Genomic DNA, 24195 nt, shown 5'->3' on the forward strand with positions numbered 1-24195 from the left:
TTATGGCCTTCTCTGTTTGTTTCTATGAATTAGGTCTTGTAGAGTGGTTTTATGTAGTAAGCATCCTATGGGGCTCAGTGGTACAGTCGCTCTGAACTAGGTGCTCCAGGTATGTCCCTTGTTTGGGTAGTGTGTGCTTTCCTGTTGTAGTGCAGCCTTGTGTGCTGTTGGCACTTCAATGGGAGGGATTGACTCTCAGGCTGATTGGTTATGAGAACTGGTCGTGACTACAGCTGTTATGCAGAGGCTGACCCTACAGAGCAGGATTCCCTTTATCAAGACTCTGGTGGCTGCCAAGTTTGTCCTGTGGGTGTGTGGTTTGTGGAGGTGGTTGGGTGGTGCTCTAGAGCTGGCCACCAGATATGTTGCTTCTTGAGCCTTGTGGGAGCTGCAGGCCAAGATCATCCATTGCCCAGGGCCACTCAGTCTGAGCTACGAAGTGATCTGCAGATATTTGCCACTTGGGCTGGGCTCAGAGGTGCCTGGGAAAAGCTAAGCTGTGAATTGAGGCTGGCTGCTGCTAGTACCAGGCTCAAGGCCACTTAGCAAGAGGTAGAGGGCATGCCAAGGCCAGGTTCTGCTTGTTTAGAGTTCGTGAACTTTTGAGAGATTTTAGGAAAGTCTGCAGCATGAGCCAAGACAGGCCATTTATAAAGAAGTCTCTGGAAGTGGCCTGGGTGGGCCTACAAGATAGGTGAGGCAGGGTCTCAGGGAATCTCTAGGGTGGGGTGAACAGTGTTAGCCAGGTTGATGGAGACTCCGATATGGCACCTGCTTGTACTGCAGGGTGTGGGCTCAGCAAAGGAACAATGGCCTCTGCCATCTGGGAGAAAGCTGCCCCTCAGCTCATACCCTCATGCCAGACACTCCAGTTTTTCCTGGTATATCATTGGCACCTTTGAGTTGCTGCCCCAGCACTGGAACTCAGAGAGAGTGAATCCAAGGATCTATGTGTGGGCCCTTTAAGAGGAATGTCTGGGACTCTAGTAGCCTTCGATCTCACTCAGCTACAATTACTGCTGTTTTTTACAGCCAGAAGTTACAGGAACTTCTCTTCTCAGCACTGGAACCCTGGGCTGGGGAATCTGTTGTGGGGCTGGGACCCCTGGCTCCTCAGGGGGACCTTCAAGACTGAGATATCCCTCCACATTTTTATCCACCACACACGCATGTGGGACCAGCCCATTCTGCGTCTCCACCCCTCTGACCAGCCTTAGCGTGGCTTCTTCTGTACGTCCTTACTTTCAGCATTGCTGTTCGGCTAGGCTTCAAGGGGGTTCTGCATGAGGGTTTTTTGTAGTTTAGTTATAATTCTGATGTTGTTGTGGAAGGAGGTGAGTATAGTGTTTACCTATGCTGCTATCAAGCTTGCTAGAAGCCAAGCTACTCATATTTGAATCCTTCTCTCAGGGCCTGTTTCTGGGTAATTCAAAGGAATACAGTCTTTCTAGTCCCAGTGACCATTATATATTGTGCAGACCTCACAGTGGGCCTCTGATTTTACTCCAATGCACCTTCCATATCACTCCCCTTTAAGACTTGCCAGGTCTTTCCATTGCTCTTAGGATCAGGATAAAAGTCCTCCACATGTCCAATGAGGTCCTCTGTGCTGTGGTCCTGCCGCCTTTTGAGCTCACATCCCCAGGCTGTGTGCCAATGTCCACCTCACCAGAGTTACAGTGGCTGAGGCAGAGATGGTCCCTTGCCCATTCTCCTTTCTCACTAACAGAACAAGACCTCCTTCAAGGTGGCCACATGCACAGCTAACAATGTCGGTCTCCAGCCTCTGTTGCACAGCGAGGTGGCCATGCAGTCCAGTTCTGGCTGACGAAGTATAAACAAAAGCCACCTGGAGAGCTTTAGGGAAGTTTGGCTTCCAGTATATCTCACCTTTCCTTCTTGTACCTTCTTCTTCCTGTCAGAAAAAACAGGTGCTCTCCTCTCCTCTCCAGCGGGATAGCAGCCATCATCTGACCATAGGCAAATGCCACACATGAAGCAGAAGGACAGAAGGAATCTGGAATCTGATGACATCCTGGAACTTTGCACCAGTTCTGGATTTTTGTAAAGTACAAAAAATCAGCTCCTGTTTGACAAAGCTAATCTGTCATAGGCAGTAAATACATTCCTAAGTGATAAGAGCTGAGTCTATGTTCCTTTTTTCTCACCATGGTATCCTTTATTCTCACCATACTTACCTCATAAAAGTAAGCACGAAGTATATTTTGAATGAATGCTTTTGATTTCACACTAGCCCCATAAAATAGATGAGATCCAGACACATCAAGCAACTTGTTCAAGATCACACAGCCTGTATAACTTAAAGGGCTGAACCCCTTCTCTACCCTCCTCGTCCTTTTTCTTTCTTTATTTTTTTTTAATATATTTTATTGATTTTCTATAGCGAGGAAGGGAGAGAGATAGAGAGTCAGAAACATCGATGAGAGAGACTCATCGATCAGCTGCCTCCTGCACATCTCCTACTGGGGATATGCCCGCAACCCAGGTACATGCCCTTGACCGGAATCGAACCCGGGACCTCTCAGTCCGCAGGCGGACGCTCTATCCACTGAGCCAAACCGGTTTCGGCTCTTTTTAAAAATGGGGTAAAATTCACATAAGAGATCAAAGCTCTTTCTCCCTTCCAGCCCACAACACATTTCCGGTCAGGCAGTAGTCTTCCCCTGAGCTGCAGAAGCAGGGCAGCAGGTAGAGGACAAGGCTCTGCAGAGGCAGGTGAAAGGAGGGAGGCACAGTGGCACAGTGGGCACAGTGGCCAAGTTCTTGGAAGTGCTGGCACAGTGCCATGGTTGGAGCCAGGGAAGGAGTCATGAGACTGGCCATGGTGGACAATGGGAAACCCGACAACCAACAGCTCAAGAATTTGAAGAACAAAGGTCATGACTTGGAGAGAAGAGTATGGCAAAAAGATATGTGTGGCCTATATACCAACAAACTGGACAACCTAGACGAAATAGATAAATTCCTAGAAACACACAATTTACCAAGATAGAAGCATGAACAAATAGAAAATTTGAGCAGGCTGCTAATCAGTAAGGAAGTTGAATCTGTAACAACAAAAATCTTCCGAAAAAGAAAAGCCCAGATGACTTCACTAATGAACTCTACCAAACATTTAAATAAGAATTAGCAGCACTAATCCTCCTCAAACTCTTCCAAAAAAAAACTGAAAAGGAGAAAACACTCTCAGAATCACTCTATGAGACCAGCATTACTCTATACCAAAGCCACACAGAGTCTACAAGAAAACTACAGACCAACATCACTGATAAACATTGATACAAAAATCCTCAACAAAATACTAGAAAACTGAATTGAATTGAAAAGTATTCCTGCAATGTGAGAGTGATTCAGCATATGAAAATCATTCAATGTAATGCACGGTATTAACAGAATGAAAGACAAAAATCACATGATCATCTCAGATGCAGAGAAAGCATTTGACAAGATTTAATACCTTTTCATGATAAAAAGAAAAAACAAACAAAACTTAAGCTAGGAATAGGCCACATATGAAAAGCCCAGAGCAAACAGCATACTCAGTGGTAAAAGACTGAAAGCTTTTCCTGTAAGACCAGGAACAAGACAAGAATGCCTGCTTTGGGCATTTGTTTTCTGGAAGTACTGGAAGTACTGGAAGTACTAGCTATAGCAATTAGGCAAGAAGAAGAAATAAAAGGCATCTGAATTGGAAGGAAAGAAGTAAAATTACCTCTGTTTGCAGATGACATGATCTTATATGTAGAAAACCCTCAATATTCTACAAAAGAAACTGTTAGAACTAATACATGGATTCGGCAAAGTTGCAGGATAGATATCAAATCAACATACAAAAATCAGTTGCATTTCTATACACTAATGAGAAACAACCTGAAAAGGAAATGAAAAAACAGATTCAAGGAGCCAACTCACCTCCACCCCCAATGGCTCGGGTGGCCAGGGAGTTGTGCAGTGACTCCCACACTCCAGCAAACAAAGAGCTGCAAGCAGCGCGGGGTGTGCAGGTCGTGATCTGCAGCCCACGGCTCCTGCCTCCCAGCCCTGGGGCCTGAGGACGAGCACCATCTGGATGCTGTCCAGCGGCCCCAGTCTGCTCTAAGTGAGTAAATTCACGTAGAAACATGAATGGGTAGCAACAGAAAATAGCCCTGGAACAGTGGGAATCAGCAATTTTTGCACAGGAAGCTTTGGGAAATGTTGCTTCATGAAGTCTGCCTGAAATTGGGACATAATTGAACAAACAAGATGAGTTTGGTGCTTTGAAAAGTGTGAAAGCTGCTAGTGAACTCTATTCTCCTTTATCAGAAGTAACTGGAATGAATGAAGCCCGTGCAGAAAATCTTGGGCTTGTCAACAAATCTTGTCATGAAGATGGTTGGCTGATCAAGATGACACTGAATAACTTTCAGAACCAGATGAGCCAAGGCGTGAAGAAGTGTGAGAAATACATAAAATCTATTGAGGAGTGAAAACAGAACCCCCTAAGTAAAGCAGTGTGAAACAACATTTTAAAAATGCAACAAATCCAACTTATAATGGTTTCCAAAAGAATAAAATACTTAGGAATAAACTAACCCATGTGAATATTATAAAATGTTGCTGAAAGAAATTAAAGAAGATGCGATAAATGTAAAGATATCTGGGCTTATGGATTTGATGACTGAATATTGCTAGATATGTCAATACTACCCAAAGTGATTGACAGATTTAGCAATCTCTATCAAAATCCCAGTGATAGAAATATTTTACTTAATATTTATTCATTTAATATTTATTTAATATTATTTACAGAAATAGAAAAATCCACCTTAAAATTTTTATGGAATTTCAAGGGACCTGGAAATAGCCAAAACAATCTTGAAAAAAAAAATAACAAGGTTGAAATCGCACATTTCCTGATTTCAAAACTTACTAAAGCCACAGTATTCAAATTAATGTGGTATTCCATAAAGGGAGACGTGAAGACCTATGGAATAGAAAAGAAGGCCAAGAAATAGGCCCTCACCTATATGGTCAAGTGAATTTTGACAGATTTGCCATGACTATTCCATGGAAAAGTATAGTCTTTCAATAAATGGTGCTGGAAAAACTAGATATCCACTTGCAAAAGGATGAAGTTGGACTCTTACCTCACACCATATACAAAAATTAACTCAACATGGACCAAGAACCTATAAGAGCTAAAACTACAAAATTCTTAAAAGAAAACAGGGGGAAATCTTAGTGAGCTTGGATGTGGCAATGCTTTCTTGGATATGACACCACCAAAAGAACAGACAATGAAAGTAAAAACAGTTACATGGGACTACAGCAAACTTACACACTTCTGTGAATCAAAGGACACACTCAACACAGTAAAAAGGCAATCTACACAATATGAGAATCATATATTTTACAAGGGGCTAATATCCAGAATATATAAAGAACTCCTACAACTCGCCGAAACCGGTTTGGCTCAGTGGATAGAGCATCGGCCTCCGGACTGAAAGGTCCCAGGTTCGATTCCAGTCAAGGGCATGTACCTGGCTTGCGGGCACATCCCCAGTGGGAGGTGTGCAGGAAGCAGCTGATCGATGTTTCTCTCTCATCGATGTTTCTAGCTCTCTATCTCTCTCCCTTCCTCTCTGTGAAAAATCAATAAAATATATTTAAAAAAAAAAAAAAGAACTCCTACAACTCAACAAAAAACTGAACAACCCTATTTAAAAATGGGCAACGGACTTGAATAGAAAGGAAAGTTTAGGCCAACATCCCTAAAGAACATAGATGCTAAAATCTTCAACAAAATATTAGCAAAGCAGATCCAGCAATACATTAAAAAGAACATACAACATGATCAAGTGGGATTTATTCCAGAAATGCAAGGTTGGTGAAATATTTGCAAATCAATAAACATGATACATCACATAAACAAAATTTAAAATTAAAATCACATGATGTTGTCAATAAATGCAATAAAAAGAATTTAATTAAAACCCATTAGTGATAAAAACTCTCAGCAATGTAGGGATAGAGGGATCATACCTCAACATAATAAAGTCCATATATGACAAACCCACAGCCAACATCATACTCAATGGGCAAAATCTAAAAGCATTCCCCTTAAGATCAGGACAAGACAGGGATGTCCTCATTCACCACTCTTATTCAACATGGTACTGGAAGTACTGTGTTGGAAAGGAGGAAGTAAAACTGTCATTATTCACAGATAACATGATATTGTACATAGAAACTCCTAAAAATTCCTAGGTCTAATAAATGAATTTGCCATAGTAGCAGGATAAAAAATTAATATTCAGAAATTGGTGGCATTTTTATACACCAATAATGAACTATCAGAAAGAGAAATTAAGAAAATAATTCTATTTAGTATTGCAACAACAACAAAGAATAAAGTACCTAGGAATACTAGTAAATTTGACCAAGGAGGTAAAAGACCTGTACTTGGAAAATTATAGGATATTGAGGAAAGAAACTGAGGATGATACAAATATGTGGAGATATATACTGTGTTCATGGATTGGAAGAATTGACATCATTAAAATGTCCATATTACCCAAATCAATCTATAGATTCCGTGAAATTCCTATTAAAATACCAATGGAATATCTCACAGATCTAGAAAAAATATTATATGGAATCAAAAAAGACCCCAAATAGCCTCAACAATCTTGAGAAAGAAGAACAAAGTTGGAGGAATCACAATACCAGATGTCAAACTATACTACAAAGCCACTATAATCAAAACAGCCTGGTATTGACACAAGAGCAGGAATATAAATCAATGGAACAGAACAGAGAGCCCAGAAATAAACCCACACCTTTATGGTCAACTAATATTTGACAAAGGAGGCAGGAGCATACAATGGAATAAAGACAATCTCTTCAATAAATGATGTTGGGAAAATTAGACAGGTACATGCAAAAAAATGAAACTAGACCACCAACTTACATCAGACACAAGGATAAACTTGAAATGTATTAAATACTTAAATGTAAGTCTGATTTCTGTCTCTAAAGATTTACCTGAAGTTGACATATCATAAAAATAGAAACATGTAATACATGATCTTTTATAACTGGCTTCTTTACTTAACATGTTTTAATATTCATCCATGCCGTAGTATGTATCAGTACTTCATTCCTTTTTAAGACCCAATAATATTCCACTGGGCATACACGCATTTTGTTTATCATTCATCAGCTGACAGACACTTGGATTGTTTCCATCTCTAGACTAGTGTTACTATGAACACACGTGTACAAGTTTTTATTTGAATACCTGCAATGGATTTTTTTCTTTTTTTATATATATTTTATTGATTTTTTACAGAGAGGAAGGGAGAGAGAGAGAGTTAGAAACATCGATGAGAGAGAAACATCGATCAGCTGCCTCTTGCACATCTCCTATTGGGGATGTGCCCGCAACCCACGTACATGCCCTTGACCAGAATCGAACCTGGGACCTTTCAGTCCGCAGGCTGACGCTCTATCCACTGAGCCAAACCGGTTTCGGCAGGATTGGATTGTTTTCTTAATGCAACCCTTCCTTGTCCTTAGATGAGGGAAAGCAAAGAAGATATGTTAAGGAAGGGACTGGAAATAAAATTAACATTTAAATATCAAATTAATAATATTTAAAGTCTTGATTAGTAATAAGAATTAATATTTAAATTGATAAATTTGACATATTTTCTCTCGTGTATCATTATAATTCTGAAGTAGACAACCACTTTATAGACCAGGAATCTGTGGCCCAGATGGTTAAATAATGTGTCCATGGTCGCACACTAGAGACCCCAGTTTTTTCTGACCCAACCCTGACATTCTGACTACCTTACTCATCAAACTAGCATTGGAGGTGAAAGAATGGACGAGAGGTACATGCCTTGACAAGGAATTCTTACCAAACTTGGTGAAGTTATCACGCAGACGTTAATGGTACAAAAACCTTGGCTATGTGCACAAGCCCAGAGAAAGAAAGAATGGTGGTAATCTGGCTTTGGGATGTGCATACACTGATCACGAGCTGATTACCTGATTGAATACAGCTGGCCCAGCCCCTACATTCCCCATCCTGGCCCTGAGGCCCAGCTTCCCCTGACACAGTGGAACTGGACATGATTCATGTCAGGAGTGGACTAAGGTGGGCTACGCACCTGGGGCTGGCGGCACCGTGCCACGGCCTCCTATCCTCTCTCCAGAGAGTTCTCGCAGGCACTGGTCCCGCTCCTCCCGCAGCACCCGCAGCACATCGCACAGTCGAGGGAGGGCTCCAACCTGCAAGTCCAAAACCAAGAATGCTCATCATTGCAGCTAAGTTGGTTCTACCCCATAAGGACTCGCTGTGAGCAAGAATGGTGCTAGACAATGGGATTCAAATTCAGGGAGACAAAGCCCTGCCCACAAGAATCTCCTAGTGCAGTGATGGCGAATCTATGACATGCGTGTCAGAGGTGACACGTGAACTCATTTTTTGGTTGATTTTTCTTTGTTAAATGGCATTTAAATATATAAAATAAATATCAAAAATATAAGTCTTTGTTTTACTATGGTTGCAAATGTCAAAAAATTTCTATATGTGACACGGCACCAGAGGTAAGTTAGGGTTTTTCAAAATGCTGACACGCCGAGCTCAAAAGTTTCGCCATCACTGACCTAGTCCATAGTGAGGTACAGGCAGCCATTTCTAGGAAGGAGTTCAGAACAGCAATCTGCAGCTTGTCCACTGCAAATCTTGCCCTTAAATTTATAAAGGCTTCCAGTCTAACAAGCTATTTGCTCTCTGGGCACCTCACTATTATTCTGTAGGACTTCACGTATTCCACTCCAACTGTTTATTTTTCAGGTTTTGAAAGCTGACTTCAGGGAGGAGTTGAACAGGGGGGCCGAGGAACAATTGTCACACAGTCCTGGCTTCCTAGCTCTTCCTAGAGTGAATTTCCAAAGCAAGGCTTCATTCTTTCATTTGTACCTGAGACTTAAAAAATATGTGAATGAATGAACAACTAAGCAGATAGTCAAATCAAACTCCTACTTTACTTTTTACAGAGTATACAATTATAATATTACAGATTCCTTTCATATACATTGGCTTATTCAATTCTCAAAACAAAACAAAACCCTATAAAACTCTCAGCAAAGTGGAAATAGAGAGAACATACCTCAACATAATAAAGGCCATATATGACACCATACTTAATGGTAAAGTGTGGCCCTTAAGGTCAGGAACAAGACAAGAATATTCACTTTCACCACTTTTATTCAACACAGTATTAAAAGTCCCAGCCACAGCAACCAGACAAGGAAAAGAAATAAAGAGCATCTAAATTGGAAAGGAAGAAGTAAAATGGTCATTATTTGCAGATGACATGATACTATATAGAAAAAAGCCTAAAGATTCTACCAAAAACCTATTAAAACTGATCATGAATTCAGTAAAGTAGCAGAATACAAAGTAATAATCCGAAATTGGTTTCATTTTTACACACCAATAACAAACTATCAGAAAGAGAAATTAAAAAAACAATCCTACTTATAATTGTATTAAAAAAAATCTAGGATTAAATTTAACCAAGGAGGTAAAAGACCCATAGTCAGAAAATTTTAAGACATTGAGGAAAGAAATTGAAGAAAATACAAATAAATAAAAGCTTATATTGGGCTCATGGATAGGAAAAATTAACATTGGTAAAATGTCTATACTACCCAAAGCAATCTATAGATTAAGTGCAATTCCTATCAAGATATCAATGGTATGTTTCACAGAACTCAAACAAATAATCCTAAAATACGTAACCACAAAAGACCCCAAACAGCCACAGCAATATTGAGAAAGAACAAAATTGGAGGTACCACGCTAACTGTTATCAAACTATACCTCAAGGCTACAGTCATCAAAACAGCATGGTACGGGTATAAAAACAGACATATAGATTAGAGAGCCCAGAAATGAACCCACACCTATATGGTCAATTAATATGGTCAATGCAAAGGAGACAAGAACATACAATGGAGTAAAGACAGTCTATTCAGTAAACAGTGTTGGGAAAATTGGACAAATACATGCAAAAAAATGAAACTAGACTACCTTCTTACACTATATATAAAAATAAACTCAAAATGGATTAAAGATTATTTATTTATTTATTTATTTTTAATTTATTGCTTAAAGTATTACAAAGGGTATTACATATGTGTCCATTTTATCCCCCCGCCCTAGACAGTCCCCTAGCCTCCCCTATCCCCCAGTGTCTTGGATTAAAGATTTAAATGTAAGACTAGAAATCATAAAACTCCTCGAAGAAAAAATAAACATAGGCCAATGGTCGGCAAACTGCAGCTTGGCAAACCGCGGCTCGCGAGCCACATGCGGCGGCTCTTTGGCCCCTTGAGTGTGGCTCTCCCACAAAATACCGACTTCTGCGCATGGGCCACGAAGTTTCAATCGCACTGTACGTGCGCGCCCGCACGTGGTATTTTGTGGAAGAGCCACACTCAAGGGGCCAAAGAGCCTCATGTGGCTCGTGAGCCGCTGTTTGCCGACCACGGACATAGGCAGTCAAATCTCAGACATCTCTCATAGCAACATTTTTTCTGATATACGGGCAAGGGAAACAAAAGAGAAAATAAACAAATGGGACTACATCAAACTGAAAAGGTTTTGCACAGCAAAATGCAAAGAGAACCTACCAATTGGGAGAAGATATTCACCAATAATACACCTGATAAAGAGTTAAAAACCAAAATTTATAAAGAACTAATACATTTTAATACCCCCAAATCCCCCAAACAAACTTATTTAAAAATGGGCAAAAGACCTGAATAGATACTTCTCTAAAGAGAGGCATACAGATGAGACAAATCATCAGAGAAATGCAAATTAAAACCACAATGAGAATTAAAACTCACACCTGTCAGAATGGCTATTATCAATACATCAACAAACAACAAGTGTTAGTGAGGATTTGGAGTAAAGGGAACCCTCATGCCTTGTTGGTGAGCTTGCAAATTGGTGCAGCCACTGTGGAAAACAGCATGGGGGATCCTCAAAAAAATTAAAAATAGAACTACCTTATGACCCAGCAATTCCACTTCTGGATATTTATCTGAAGAAATCCACAACACTGTTTCAAAAGGATATATGCACCCCTATGTTTATTGCAGCATTGTTTACAATAGCCAAGATATGCAAGCAATCTAAGTGCCTATCAGTAGACAACTGGATAAAGATGTTATGTGAATATTAGTCAGCCATAAAAAAGGATGAAATCTTACTATTGCAACATGGATGGATCCAAAGGGTATTATTGTGCTGAGTCAAATAAGACAGAGAAAGACAAATACCATATAAGATTTCACTTCTATGTGGAATACAAAGAACAGAATAAATGAACAAACACACCAGAGACAGATTTATGGATGCAGAGAACAAATTGATCCTGAGAGGGTAGTGTGCTGAGTGAATTAAGCAGAAAAAGGCAAATACCATATGATTTCACTTATATATGGGATATAAAGAACAAAATAAGTGAACAAACACAACAGAGACAGATTTATGGATGCAGAGAACAAACTGATAGCTGCCAGATGCGAGGGGAGTATGGGGACTGGGTGAAAAATTTGAAGGGATTAAGAAATACAAGTTGGTAGTTATAAAACAGTAACTGTATGTAAAATATAGTATAGGAACTATAGTTAACTAGAGGCCTGGTACACAAAAGTTTGTGCACTCGGGGGGGAGGGGGGTTCCTCAGCCCGGCCTGTGTCCTCTCGCAGTCTGGGACCCCTCGGGAGATAATGACCTGCCGGCTTAGGCCTGCTCCCAGGTGGCAGAGGGCAGGCCCAATCCCTAGGTGCAGCCCCTGGTCAGGCTCAGAGCAGGGCCGATTGGGGAGTTGGGGCGCCACCCCCTGTCATGGACAGAGCAGGGCGATCGGGAGGTTGTGATTCCACCCTCAGTCACGCTCAGGGTAGGGCCGATTGGGGGGTTGGGGCACCATCCCCTGTCACACTCAAGGCAGGGTCGATGGGGAGGTTGCGGCGCCACCCCCTGTCACTCACAGAGCAGGGCCCATCAGGGGGGTTGGGGCTCTGTACCCTGTCACGCACAGAGCAGGGCCAATCAGGGGGTTGGGGCACCGCCCTCTATCACCCACAGAGCAGGGCCGATCAGGGAGTTGGGGCACCACCCTCTATCACCCACAGAGCAGGGCCGATCAGGGGGTTGGGGAGCCGCCACTCTCACACTCAGGGCAGGGCCGATGGGGAGGTTATGGCTCTACCCCATCACACACAGAGCAGGGCCCATGGGGGATGGGGGGTTGGGGCGCCGCACCCTGTCACACACAAAGCAGGGCCCATCAGGGGGTTGGGGAGCCGCACCCTGTCACACACAGAGCCGCAGGGCGATCAGGGGGTTTGGGCGCTGCCCCCTGTCACGCTGATCCCGGTGCTGGGAGGCATATTACCCTTTTACTATATAGGGTAGAGGCCTGGTGCATGGGTGAGTGCCGGCTGGTTTGCCCTGAAAGGTGTCCTGGATCAGGGTGGGGGTCCCCACTGGGGTGCCTGGCCAGCCTGGGTGAGGGGATGATGGCTGTTTGCAGCTGGTCACACCGCCTTCAGGGTGGGGGTCCCCATTGGGGTGCCTGGCCACTCTGGGTGAGGAGCTGAGGGCTGTCTTCAGGCTGGGGGTGACTGAAGCTCCCAACCGCTCCTTTTTTTCTTTTTTTCTTTTTTTTATTCTGGGCCAGCTTTAGCTTTGAGGCTTGGCTCCAGCTCTTAGGCCTCTGCTGCTGAAAGTAGGTTTCTGGCCTTTGCTTACAATGTTGCGATCCTGCTGGCTGAAGCCCGGCAGGTTTCTGGGGTTTTGTTTAGCTTCTATGTTTGTTACATAGTTGCTTGCAGCTCAGAGGCCTGCAGCGGCAGGCGGGGAACATTGGAGTCCTCCGTCACTGAAGCAAGCAAGCCTCATGTTAGTTTCAAGCTGCCTGGCTGCCAGCCACCATCTTGGCTGGCAGTTAATTTGCATATTGCCCTGATTAGCCAATGGGAAGGGTAGCGGTCGTACACCAATTACCATGTTTCTCTTTTATTAGATAGGATAATACTGTAATAACTATGGATGGTGCAAGGTGGGTACTAGACTTAAGGGGGTGGGGGTCACTTCATAAATTATATAAATGTTTAATCATTAGTCTATCCACTTGAAACAAATATAAAATAATATTGAATGTCAACTGTTATAAATAATAAACTTAAAATAAAAACAGCCCTATGGAAAAAAAACAACAGAAAAGGAAACCAAGGTCCATGGTGATTAGAGGATGTGACCAAGGTTGTTCACCCAGGAATCTCTCCATTTCAGAAGCAAACCTTCCAACAGTGAAGGACCAGGTTTTATATCTTCACTTGTTAACACTACACTAATGCTCACAAGTTGATAAAGAGAAAAGAAAGAGGGTGGAGCTGAAAACTTCCCAAATTCACCAAGAGACATAAATTTAAAGATCCAAGATGCTGAACAAATTATTGGCACATGCATCAGTCTAGATTAATCTCCAAAGAAGTATGCTGAATGAATAAAAAAGCCAATCCCAAAAGGTTTCATGCTTCATGCTTACATTTATATGATGTTATTGAAATGACATAATCATAGAAATAGGAAACATATTAGCGGTTGTCAGGGGTTAAGGAAAGGGTGAGAGTGGGAAAGAAGTGTGTGTGACCATAATAGAGCACCATGAGGAACCTTAGATAATAGAAATGTTCTGTCCCTTGACTGTATCATTGTCAATATTATGGTTGATCAATCAAACTCTTGCTCTCTTACAAACACTTAGAGAGAAGTGGCATCTGTTGCTGTATGCCACTGGGATTTTTGTTACGCAGCATCGCTGACTGACAGGGTGGGAAGTAGATTATGCAGCAGGAAGGTGAGTAGAGAGGGTGTGAAGTTTCCCCAAAGTGAGTGGCAATTTGCACTGCTGGAGACTGAAGAAAGGGGGCATTCCACAAAGAAGTCTCTTGAAAGCAGTGGAGAAGATTAGAAATGAGAGAACACCTACAATGGGAACCACCTCCTCCAGGAAAAGTTCTCATCTTACATTTCTTCTTTTAAAGTTGTAATAAAAATATATGACAAAATTTACCATTTTACCATGTTTAGATATACAGTTCAGTGGCATTAGTACATTTACAATGTTATACAACCATCATCACTATCCATCTCCAAAACTTTTTCAACCTCCCAGCAGAAACTCTGTCTCCATCAACCATTAATCCCCCATTGCTCCTCTCCCCAGCTCCTGATAACCTCTGTTCTACTTTCTAAATCTATAAATTTGCCTATTCTAAATCATTCATATAAATGGAATCATACACTATTTATTCCTTTGAGTCTAGCTTATTTCACTCTCATGTTGAAGCATCTATCTGAATTTCATCCCCATTTAAGGCTGAATAATATTCATTGCATGTATATGTCACATTTTGTTTATCCAGTCATCTGTTTATAGACACTTGAGTTGTTTACACTTTTGGCTGTCCTATATAATAATGATGTAATATGCAAATGTTTGTTACACCGTAAAGTGTAACAACCGACCACATAATGACAGGATCACGGATCAGCAGGAGGGTGGGCAGCGAGCTACAAGTGGGTGGTGGAGAGCTACAAGAGGGGGCAGGCCAGGAAGCTATGAGGGGGGCAGGGGGCTGAGGGAGCTACAGTAGGGCAGCAGCGAGCTACTGGCTACAAGCAGGCAGCGGAGAGCTTCAGGAGGGGCAGGGCAGCAAGCTATGAGGGAGGGGCCGGGGGGAGCTACAGGAGGGCGGTGGTGAGCTACTGGTGCATGGATTCGTGCACAGGGCTACTTGTTGTGAATAATGCTGCTATAAACATGGGTATGCAAATATCTCTTTGAGTCCCTGTTTCAATTCTTTTGGGGGTATGCCCAGAAGTGAAATTGCTTGATCATAAGGTAATATCATTATACTTTTTTTTCTGTTTACTTTTTTTAAGGAACCACCAAACTGTTGCCCACAGCAGCTACACCATTTTACATTCCCACCAGCAGGGCACAAGGGTTTCAATTTCTTTACATCCTCATCTACCCGGGTTATTTTTCTGTGTTAATAACAGCCCACATCTCTATTACTCTTGATCCTTCCATTAAAATATAATAAATCAAGATAATTTTGTGCAGTGGTATTCCAACTAAAGAAGTGTGTGGGGTCCCTTGATATGTGGCAGCAACAGTATTCTCCTGAAAAGACTGAGTCCACGGTTTCCCGATGGGGACCAGCAGTGGAGGAAAGAGGACCTCAGAGTTCCTGGTAGTGGCTAGCAAGATGGTGTGTTCAATGGAGCAACCACCTGGTAGATGCCTGCATTGGAGAATGCATGGGAAGAAGCCTCCTTATGATCTAAATTAAGTGCCAGAGGGGAAGGAAAAACTGACATTTAGCAGCCATGTGTACATTTATGCATATACCAGTAATTCTATATACTTATTAAATTTAAAAGAAATATAATTTTATTTAAAATTTGCAGAATTGCTAAAATTTATTTTAAAATTTCCTCAAAACAAGTGCTATTAGCCCTTAAAACAGCAGTTCTCAACCTGTGGGTCGCGACCCCTTTGGGGGTCAAATGACCCTTTCACAGGGGTCGCCTAAGACCATCAGAAAACATATATATAATTACATATTGTTTTTGTGATTAATCACTATGCTTTAATTATGTTCAATTTGTAACAATGAAATTGGGGGTCACCACAACATGAGGAACTGTATTAAAGGGTCGCGGCATCAGGAAGATTGAGAACCACTGCCTTAAAAGCTCTTTTTAAACCATTTTTTAAAAATAATTCTTTTTTGTTGAAAGCATTACATGTCCCCTTTTTTCCTCCATTGACCCCCTCCAGCCCACCCTCACCTCCCACCCCAGGCCTTTATGACTCTATTGTCTGTGTCCATGGGTTATGCATATATGTGCATACAAGGTCTTTGGTTGATTACCTCCCACCCACCCACCCTCCCCGCCTTCCCTCCATGCTTCCATGTCTCTGGATCTACTCTGTTCATCAGTTTATTTTGTTCATTAGATTCTACATATGAGTGAGATCATGTGATATTTGTCTTTCTCTGACTGACTCATTTCACTTAGCATGATACTCTCCAGGTCCCTGCATGCTGACTCAAAGGGTAAGAGATCCTTCTCTTTTACTGCTGCTTAGTATTTCATGGTGTAAATGTACCACAGCTTTTTTATCCACTCATCTGCTGATGGGCACTTGGGCTGTTCCAGATCTTAGCTATTGTAAATTGTGCTGCTATGAACATAGGGGTGCATACATTCTTTCTGATTGGTGTTTCAGGTGTCTTAGGTTATAGTCCTAGAAGTGGGATCACTAGGTCAAATGGCGGTTCCATATTTAATTTTTTGAGGAAACTCCATATTGTTTTCCATAATGGCTGCACCAGTCGGCATTCCTGCCAGTACTAAGGTTCCCTTTTCTCCACATCCTTGCCAGCATTTGTCATTAGTTGATTTTAAATCATTTTTTTTTAAATATCAAGTTTGTGTAAATACTCTAAAAATTTTGCTTGTACTAGTATCAAAGTATTTCTAATGAAAAATAGCTGTTCCCTTCCCTAACCCTACCTGCTCCCAGCAGTCACTTTCAATGCTTTTGAGCTGTTGATTCTCATTTGTATTTCCTTACTTAAAAATATATTCCTATACAGCTATTTCTTGGTTTACTAATTTAAGACATTATCCCAAACTGTCTTTTATGGGAGGTAAAGATTTAGATGTTTTTCGCTCTCCCCACATATACTTCTCTCCCCCATGCATTACATATCCTCCTTTTGACCTAATTTCTAAATGCATGATCTGCATTTCTAGTGATTGCTTTTGACTGTGAAATATGGTCCACTGCTGAGTCTAGTCTGTAAAGTGATTATGTCTCTTCTTGTACATTTTGTCTTTCCTGAGGTCAATAACTACTTTGTGTTTTCATTTGATTAGTTTCCTTTGTACGGCTAAATTTCCAAGTACTCCAACCGGTCTGTGAGACGGCAATCCGCGGTTCTTTGTTTTACCTCTGGAGACCTCTCCTACACTCCCTCTCCCTCTTGCTTCAGTCTGGGCCTGATACCTGACCATGACTTGGGGTATCGTCTCCCCATCTCTCCTGGCAGGAGCTCTGTTTCCTAGATCCCATGTCTTTTTCTGGCTTTGCTTCCTTTTTTGATAGAAACACATTCTCAGGCAACATCCTAAGAAAATGTACATAGGAGGTAAACTTTTGGATCTTGTTTGAGAGAACGCCAGGTTGAAAATAACTCTTCTTCCAAATTTTCAAGGCTTTCACCCTTCTCTCTTCTGTGTTGTTAAGAAATTTATTTCTGATTCTAAATCATTTGTATATGCCTCTTTTTTCTTTCTAGAAATATTTAGGATTTTTCTTTGTTTTTAGTTATGTTAAAACTTTGTGAGGAAATGGTTCCTTTTTTACCTCTTAGTTAGATATTCAGTGGGCATTTCTATCTGAAGATGTGTGTTCTTAATTTCTGGGAATTTAAACAATATTGCTATTTATTTTACTTCCCGCATCCTCTTCTCTATCCTGCCTTCCTGGGATTCATGTAGGTTGAACAGTGAACAGCCTGGATGGACCCCCTAATCTTCACCTTTCTCTACGCTTCCACCGTTTTGTCTACATAATTCTTCTGTTTAATTCTTCATACATTTAATTTCCAGACAGGCTTTCTTATTCTCTGATGACTCCTTTTCCATGGCATCCTCTGTTCCACACCTCCTCTTCCTGGCTCCAGCTCCCTTTTCAAAGATCTTTAAAAGAACAGGATATTGGCTCTCACCTTGTTTGAAGTTTTTCCTCCTCTTTTTGTGGTCTCTGTTTCCTCTAAGTTCCTCTCCCCAGTTTGTTGGCTCCCACGTTGGAGGCCCCTCCGTGTCATACTTAGGCTTGAGACACTAAAGTGGCCTTTGGAACCACGCTGGGCCTGAACCCTTTGTTGACTGGTGGCCTTCTCTGAAAAAAACCGGATGGGGAAGGACCGCATTGCCAGCTATGGAGGGTTCTCCCCGTGGCTGGGCCTTTCCTGGGTGCTGCAGGCCAACCGGACAGTTTCTCATCAATGCCCTCGACACCCACTGCAGGCATTTAGGCTGTTCTTCTTCCCGATGGCCACCGCTACCTCAGTCGCTTTCCATTTCCCAAAGATTTCTTGAAATCTCTGCTTCCTTGTCTCTTGTCTTCTAATCCCTTTACTGTCACTTTTTAAAAAATATGTTTTTAGTGACTTCAGAGAGAGGGATAGAGAGATAGAAACATCAGTGATGAGAGAGAATCATTGACTGGTTGTCTTCTGCAAACCCTCTACTGGGCATAGAGCCTGAAACCTGGGCATGGATTAACACATGTGGTTGATCTGCCATTTTAAACTGGATGTCCTAATGTGACATTGTGATATAATAAAAATATATATTTGGTCTTTGTTCCTGGTTCCTGACACAGTGCTCCCAAAAGCCTTATAATTTTCTTTTATAAAAAGATATATTTGTATTGATTTCAGAGAGGAAAGGAGAGGGAGAGAAAAGTAGAAGCATCAATGATGAGAATCATTGATCGACTGCCTCATGCACGCCCTCTGCTGGGGAATGAGTAAACAACCCAGGCATGTGCCCATGGCTGGAATCGAATCCAGGACCTTCCAGCCTGTAGGCCGATGCTCTGTCCACTGAGCCACACCGGGTAGGGCAAGCCTTGTAATTTTCTGAGTGATGGGGTGAGAGGAGCATCTTTTATTGAATATTTGCTCTTAACCCCCAGATCCTGATATAAGAGCTTCTAAGACCCTTGGAATCTCCAAAGTGACAACTGATGTTAATAAGATGACTGGTGGCTGAGACCCTAGAGTAGGGGTTCTCAAACTATGGCCCGCGGGCCACATGCAAATACAAATATTGTATTTGTTCCCGTTTTGTTTTTTTACTTCAAAATAAAATATGTGCAGTGTGCATAGGAATTTGTTCATAGTTTGTTTTTTTTTAAACTATAGGCCGGCCCTCCAACGGTCTGAGGGACAGTGAACTGGCCCCCTGTTTAAAAAGTTTGAGGACCCCTGCCCTAGAGAGTTTGCGGACTGGTCACCAGAAAGACCAGCCTATGGTAGAAGGTTGGAACTTTCAGCCCCATCCTCCCAACCACTTGAGAGGAGAGATGGCTGGAGACTGAGTTGATCAGCATTGGGCAATGATCTCATCAGTCATTCCCGTGTGATGAAACCTCCATAAATACCCTACACAATAGGGTTTAAAGGGCTCTCAGGTGGGCAGACACATTGAGCTGCTGGGAGGGAGCTCCAGGTGGCCCTTCCTCGCCCTAGGCATCTCTCCCACTTGGCTGTCCCTGAGTTGTAACCTTTAAAATAAACCAGTATTAGTAAGTAAAGTGCTTTCCTGAGTTCTGTGAGTCATTCTAGCAAATTATTGAACCCAAGGAGGAGGTCATGGGAACCCCGATATATAGCCAGTCGGTCAGAAATATGGGTGGTCCAGACCTGGAATCAGTGTCTGAAGCAGGAGTCATCTCATGGGACTGAGTCCTTATCTGTGGGGTCTGTGTAACTCCAGGTAGTTAGTGTCGGAATTGAGTTAAATTGTAGGACACCTCGCTGGTGTCCGGAAGGGTGAAGAATTAGCTGTCAGTCGCCTCATCTATTTGGTGTAATTGTGACATGTTCTGAGCAAAAAATACCAAAGTAGTTGGCATGAAGAAGGAGATGCTGTTAGGTAGTAAAAACAGGACCTCAGCCCTAAGAATCTTTGAAAATATATACTCCCCTTAAGTTTAAAAAGTGAGTGTCAGAAAAAATTACTAACTGGTGCTTTTCTTTATTTTTAAAAATTAACCAAATAAAAACATACAGCTATGCTCCTCTTCAGTTTCAGAGTTTGAGTCCAAGCCATCCTTATATCTAGAGTTTGTAAAATATTGCTAAAGTCATGTCAAAGTTCTTAAAATATTTGGACCACAAAAGTTTTCTATAACTTTTGTCTTTTTCTGGTGCTTTAAGTTGACCTTCTTTCTTCTTGTTGATCACAAAATTCATAGGCCTTCACCACATCAATTTACGTGTCCTCGTTGTACTCCCAGGCTCTGAACAGAACACCACCAGGCAATGTTGACAACTAGCTTCTCTGAGACTTGCCCCAAGGAGCCTTTTGACTTTCCAAACGAAATCCTCTTTGGTCTGTTGCAGAACCATGGAACCGATACCTGCCTATGGCCATCCTGGGTGAATTCCACTCCTGCATCCTATATTATAGGTTCAGTTTCAGCTTTGCTAGGGCATAAGCTACAGTTGTTGTTTTTCAGAAAAGGCACGTGTGTTCTAAACCTTCTGAGATGCTGTTTGTCTAATAGTGTCTCTGGTAGGAAGTGTCACCCTTTGTTTTCTCACTCAGCACCCAGACATGGCTGGCCCACTGCTCCCTCTGTCCCTCTCTTTGGGGGATGTGCTTAGATGGTAAACATACTTTGAGATGTCTTCTTAGCCCTTCAGCCAACAACTCTGCCCACTCCCATCCCGGGCAAGACCCTTCCATCGCCAGGTAGGTTGGTTTATGCTGTGAGGTCCCATATCACCGATCAGACCAAGGGAGACAACCCCACCCACTCAGAAACAGTCTGCTTTCCTCTCGGATATTTGCTATTGGAATTGGGAGTAACGTCTATCTCTCCAATTCCTGAAGCGTGTAAAGCTTCGAAGCTACGGGGCAGCTATAGTCTGTCCTAAATAAAGCAACAGAAAACTCCAGTCTGCTGAACAAGAGAGAGAATAATGAAGCAAACCCCAAAGTGAGAGAAGAAAGATGTCAAAAGACAGTTCTGGAAGCTATTTTAGAGTTCAATTTTGGACTCAAATCTGAAAAGGTAAATCTGGGAGGAGATAAAATAAAAACCTATTGAATTCTGAAGAAGGTGAAGAGATTCAACATCACTTTGCTTATCACATTTTATAAAATAATGACTTGCTTGCCAACGTAAGACTGGAAAGAATTTTACTTTGTGGTTAAAAAAAATTTTTTTTAATAAAGTTAACTGGCATCTAGAAAAACAAGGAATACTAGTTTAGTCCCTACAATGAAAAATAAGAAGAAGGAACTCATTATCCTACAACCAGTTCAAACACCAAATTTCAGGAAACTTTTATTGGACACCTACTATACGCCCAGCCATCTGCTCAGCACTGGGGACACAAAAGTAAAAGGGACATGGCCCCTGCCTTTGCAGCTCATGGTCTCCAAGGGGGTCCCGGAGGCCAATAGCCGAGTGCATGGGGAAGGCAATGGCCAGATCACGATGGACCAAAAGTGGGAGCAGGGGATTCCCAGGAGGTGGCTCCACCATTTAGGCAAGAAGTGAGGAAGAACTGTTGTACTCAGAGTAGCAACACCCCTAAGGAAGAGAGCCCAGAGAGTAGGCAGGTTCTGTAGGAGGTGGATTGAATGTGGGGGTGAGAGCAGGGGACAGTGTGGCTCCCATGAGTCTGGTTTGGGTGCCTCGATAGTTTGAAGAATAGGGAAAACAAACAGCCCTGGGGGTTGGGGTGAGCTAACTTTGGTTAAGGAAGATGGGATTCATGACATGGTAGGACTGCCATGGAGGATCACAGGGTAAGAGCAAGCAGAATGCAGAGAGCAAGGGCAAAAGACAGAGCCTGGGGAAGTGAGCCTCAGAGGCTAAGGAGACTGAGGGACAACACGAGAGGCAGGGTGGGAACCAGGAGACTGCAAAAGGCAGAAGCCGAAGGAGGGGAAAGAGGAAAGGAAGGAGGGTCCTGGCACCCAATGCCTCCGAGAGGTCGGGTCCCCTGCTGCACACTACCCATGGAGCACGGCCTGCACGGATGCCTGCTGTCCCATTGTCATTATTCATAATGTTGCATCCCTCTCATAAATCACCTGCTCACACGAGGTAGGACCGGGACTGAAACGTATACCATGAATGTGGCGCAACGAAGGCCACTGTGAGACTGACTTCAGGTGGGATGGAAACCCGACTGCAGAGGGAGTGGACATCGGAGCAAGGATCAGGGACGCTACTTCCAAGAAGCTGGCCGTGAGGGGGCAGAGGTGGAACTGTGGCTAGAAAGGCCCAGGTGCAGAGGGAAGGCCCTCTACCACCTGGGCTGGACAGACCTGGGCAAGTTGACCAGCTGATGGCAAAAGCCAGTCTCGAAGAAGATGGTAAAGACTGGGCACAATGGCCGCATTGTGTCATCTCAGAACAGAAGTAGCTAAGGTGGTGGGGGCAGGGATCAGGAGCACAGGTGTGGGGACTGGCCCTGGGCAGGAGTAGAGCCTCCATTTCACTCAGATGATGTTATAAGTGGAATGTTTGTGTCTCCCCAAAATTCGTATATTGAAGTTCTAACACCGAGTATGGCTGTATTCAGAGATGGGACCTATAAGGAGGTAATTAAGGTTAAATGAGGTCATATGAGTGGGGCTCTAATTTGATGGGATTTGTGTCCTAAGAGACAGCAGAGAGCTCACTCTCTATCTCTCTGTCTGCAGCTGCTCAAGGGAAAGGCCATGTGAGCACAAAGCAGCAATCTGCAAGCCGGGAATCGGGCTCTCCCCAGAATCTCACCATGTTGGCCCTGGATCTCAGATTTCCAGTGTCCAGAACTGTGAGAAATAAGTGTCTGTTCCAGGCCCCTAGTCTGTGGTGTTTGTTATGGCAGCCCAAGCTGACTGAGAAGGCTAATAGGGGATTAGAAAGCTAACAGAAGGAAGAGAACAGGGGGTATAATTTAGATACACCTATAAGATATTGGTCAGAGGAAGTTCATCCACATAGACTAGACCCGTGGTTGGCAAACTGTGGCTCGTGAGCCACATGCGGCTCTTTGGCCCCTTGAGTGTGGCTCTTCCTAAGCCTTAAGAGTACCCTAATTAAGTTACTAACAATGTACCTACCTATATAGTCTAAGTTTAAAAAATTTGGCTCTTAAAAGAAATTTCAATCGTTGTACTGTTGATATTTGGCTCTATTGACTAATGAGTTTGCCAACCACTGGTCTAGACCAAGAATGTCAAACTCGCGGTCCATTGGCCGCATGCGGCCCACAACGAATATTTTTGCGGCCCAGCCAATATTACAAAATGTATGTAAGAAACATTTTAATAAAAATTTCGTAACTCAATTTTTACAATATCCTGTTATACATAATTATTAATAAGGAACTAGTACAACGTTCACTAATGACTGATTACTATAATCGTGTTGCATTCATTTCCCTTACGCACCTTACGCACAGGCACACCATTTCTCTCCACTAATACCAGCAGCGAATATTTTAGCAGCCGATGGCCACATCATTAGTCTTGGACTGACTTGTTTGGTGCGTGCATCAGGAAATATTTTGCTTTTGGAGAACAAGAAAAATAGGTTTATTTGCATTACACTTATTAATTTGTGCAGTTATTCAGTGTCTGGTAAGCTAATGTTCAAGAAAAAATATTAATTTTTATTAAAATGTTCTATTATTTTATGTTAACGATTGCTCTTTTATTTCAGCCCTTTGTATTCAGCATGTCCCTATCGAAATAAACCTACGTTTCTATGAAAATTGAAACTTTCACTTTTTTTGCGGCCCACATAAACTTAAACCTTGTTTATTTGGCCCATGTTAGCCTTTAAGTTTGACATGCTTGATCTAGACCAGTGATGGCGAACCTATGACACACGTGTCAGAGGTGACACGCGAACTCACTTTTTTGGTTGATTTTTCTTTGTTAAATGGCATTTAAATATATAAAATAAATACCAAAAATATAAGTCTTTGTTTTACTATGGTTGCAAATATCAAAAAATTTCTATATGTGACACGGCACCAGAGTTAAGTTAGCGTTTTACAAAATGCTGACACGCCGAGCTCAAAAGGTTCGCCATCACTGGTCTAGACTCTCAGGAAATGGGAGGCAAACCTGTGTGTTGAAAATGAAAGGGGAGGTGATAAGGTCAAGAACTTGAAAAGACACATAGACACCACCTCAGAGAGCCAGGGGTGAGGAAACTGACGCTGGACGTGTCGGGATTCTGAAGACGTGGGAAACTTGGAGTCTTGGCA

General features: G+C 42.4%; 1 protein-coding gene across 1 annotated transcript in view; it reads right to left on the reverse strand.

Moving 5' to 3' along the window:
- Positions 1–24195, reverse strand: part of SCTR (secretin receptor) — an 80674-nt gene that overhangs the window by 51940 nt on the left and 4539 nt on the right. The window contains exon 2 of the mRNA XM_081095454.1: positions 8181–8301. Within this exon, the coding sequence (XP_080951580.1) occupies positions 8181–8301 (121 nt within the window). The remainder of the gene's footprint in view (positions 1–8180; positions 8302–24195) is intronic.

The sequence above is a fragment of the Myotis nattereri genome (assembly GCF_964212035.1).
Source record: "Myotis nattereri genome assembly, chromosome: 7".
Lineage (NCBI taxonomy): Eukaryota > Metazoa > Chordata > Mammalia > Chiroptera > Vespertilionidae > Myotis > Myotis nattereri.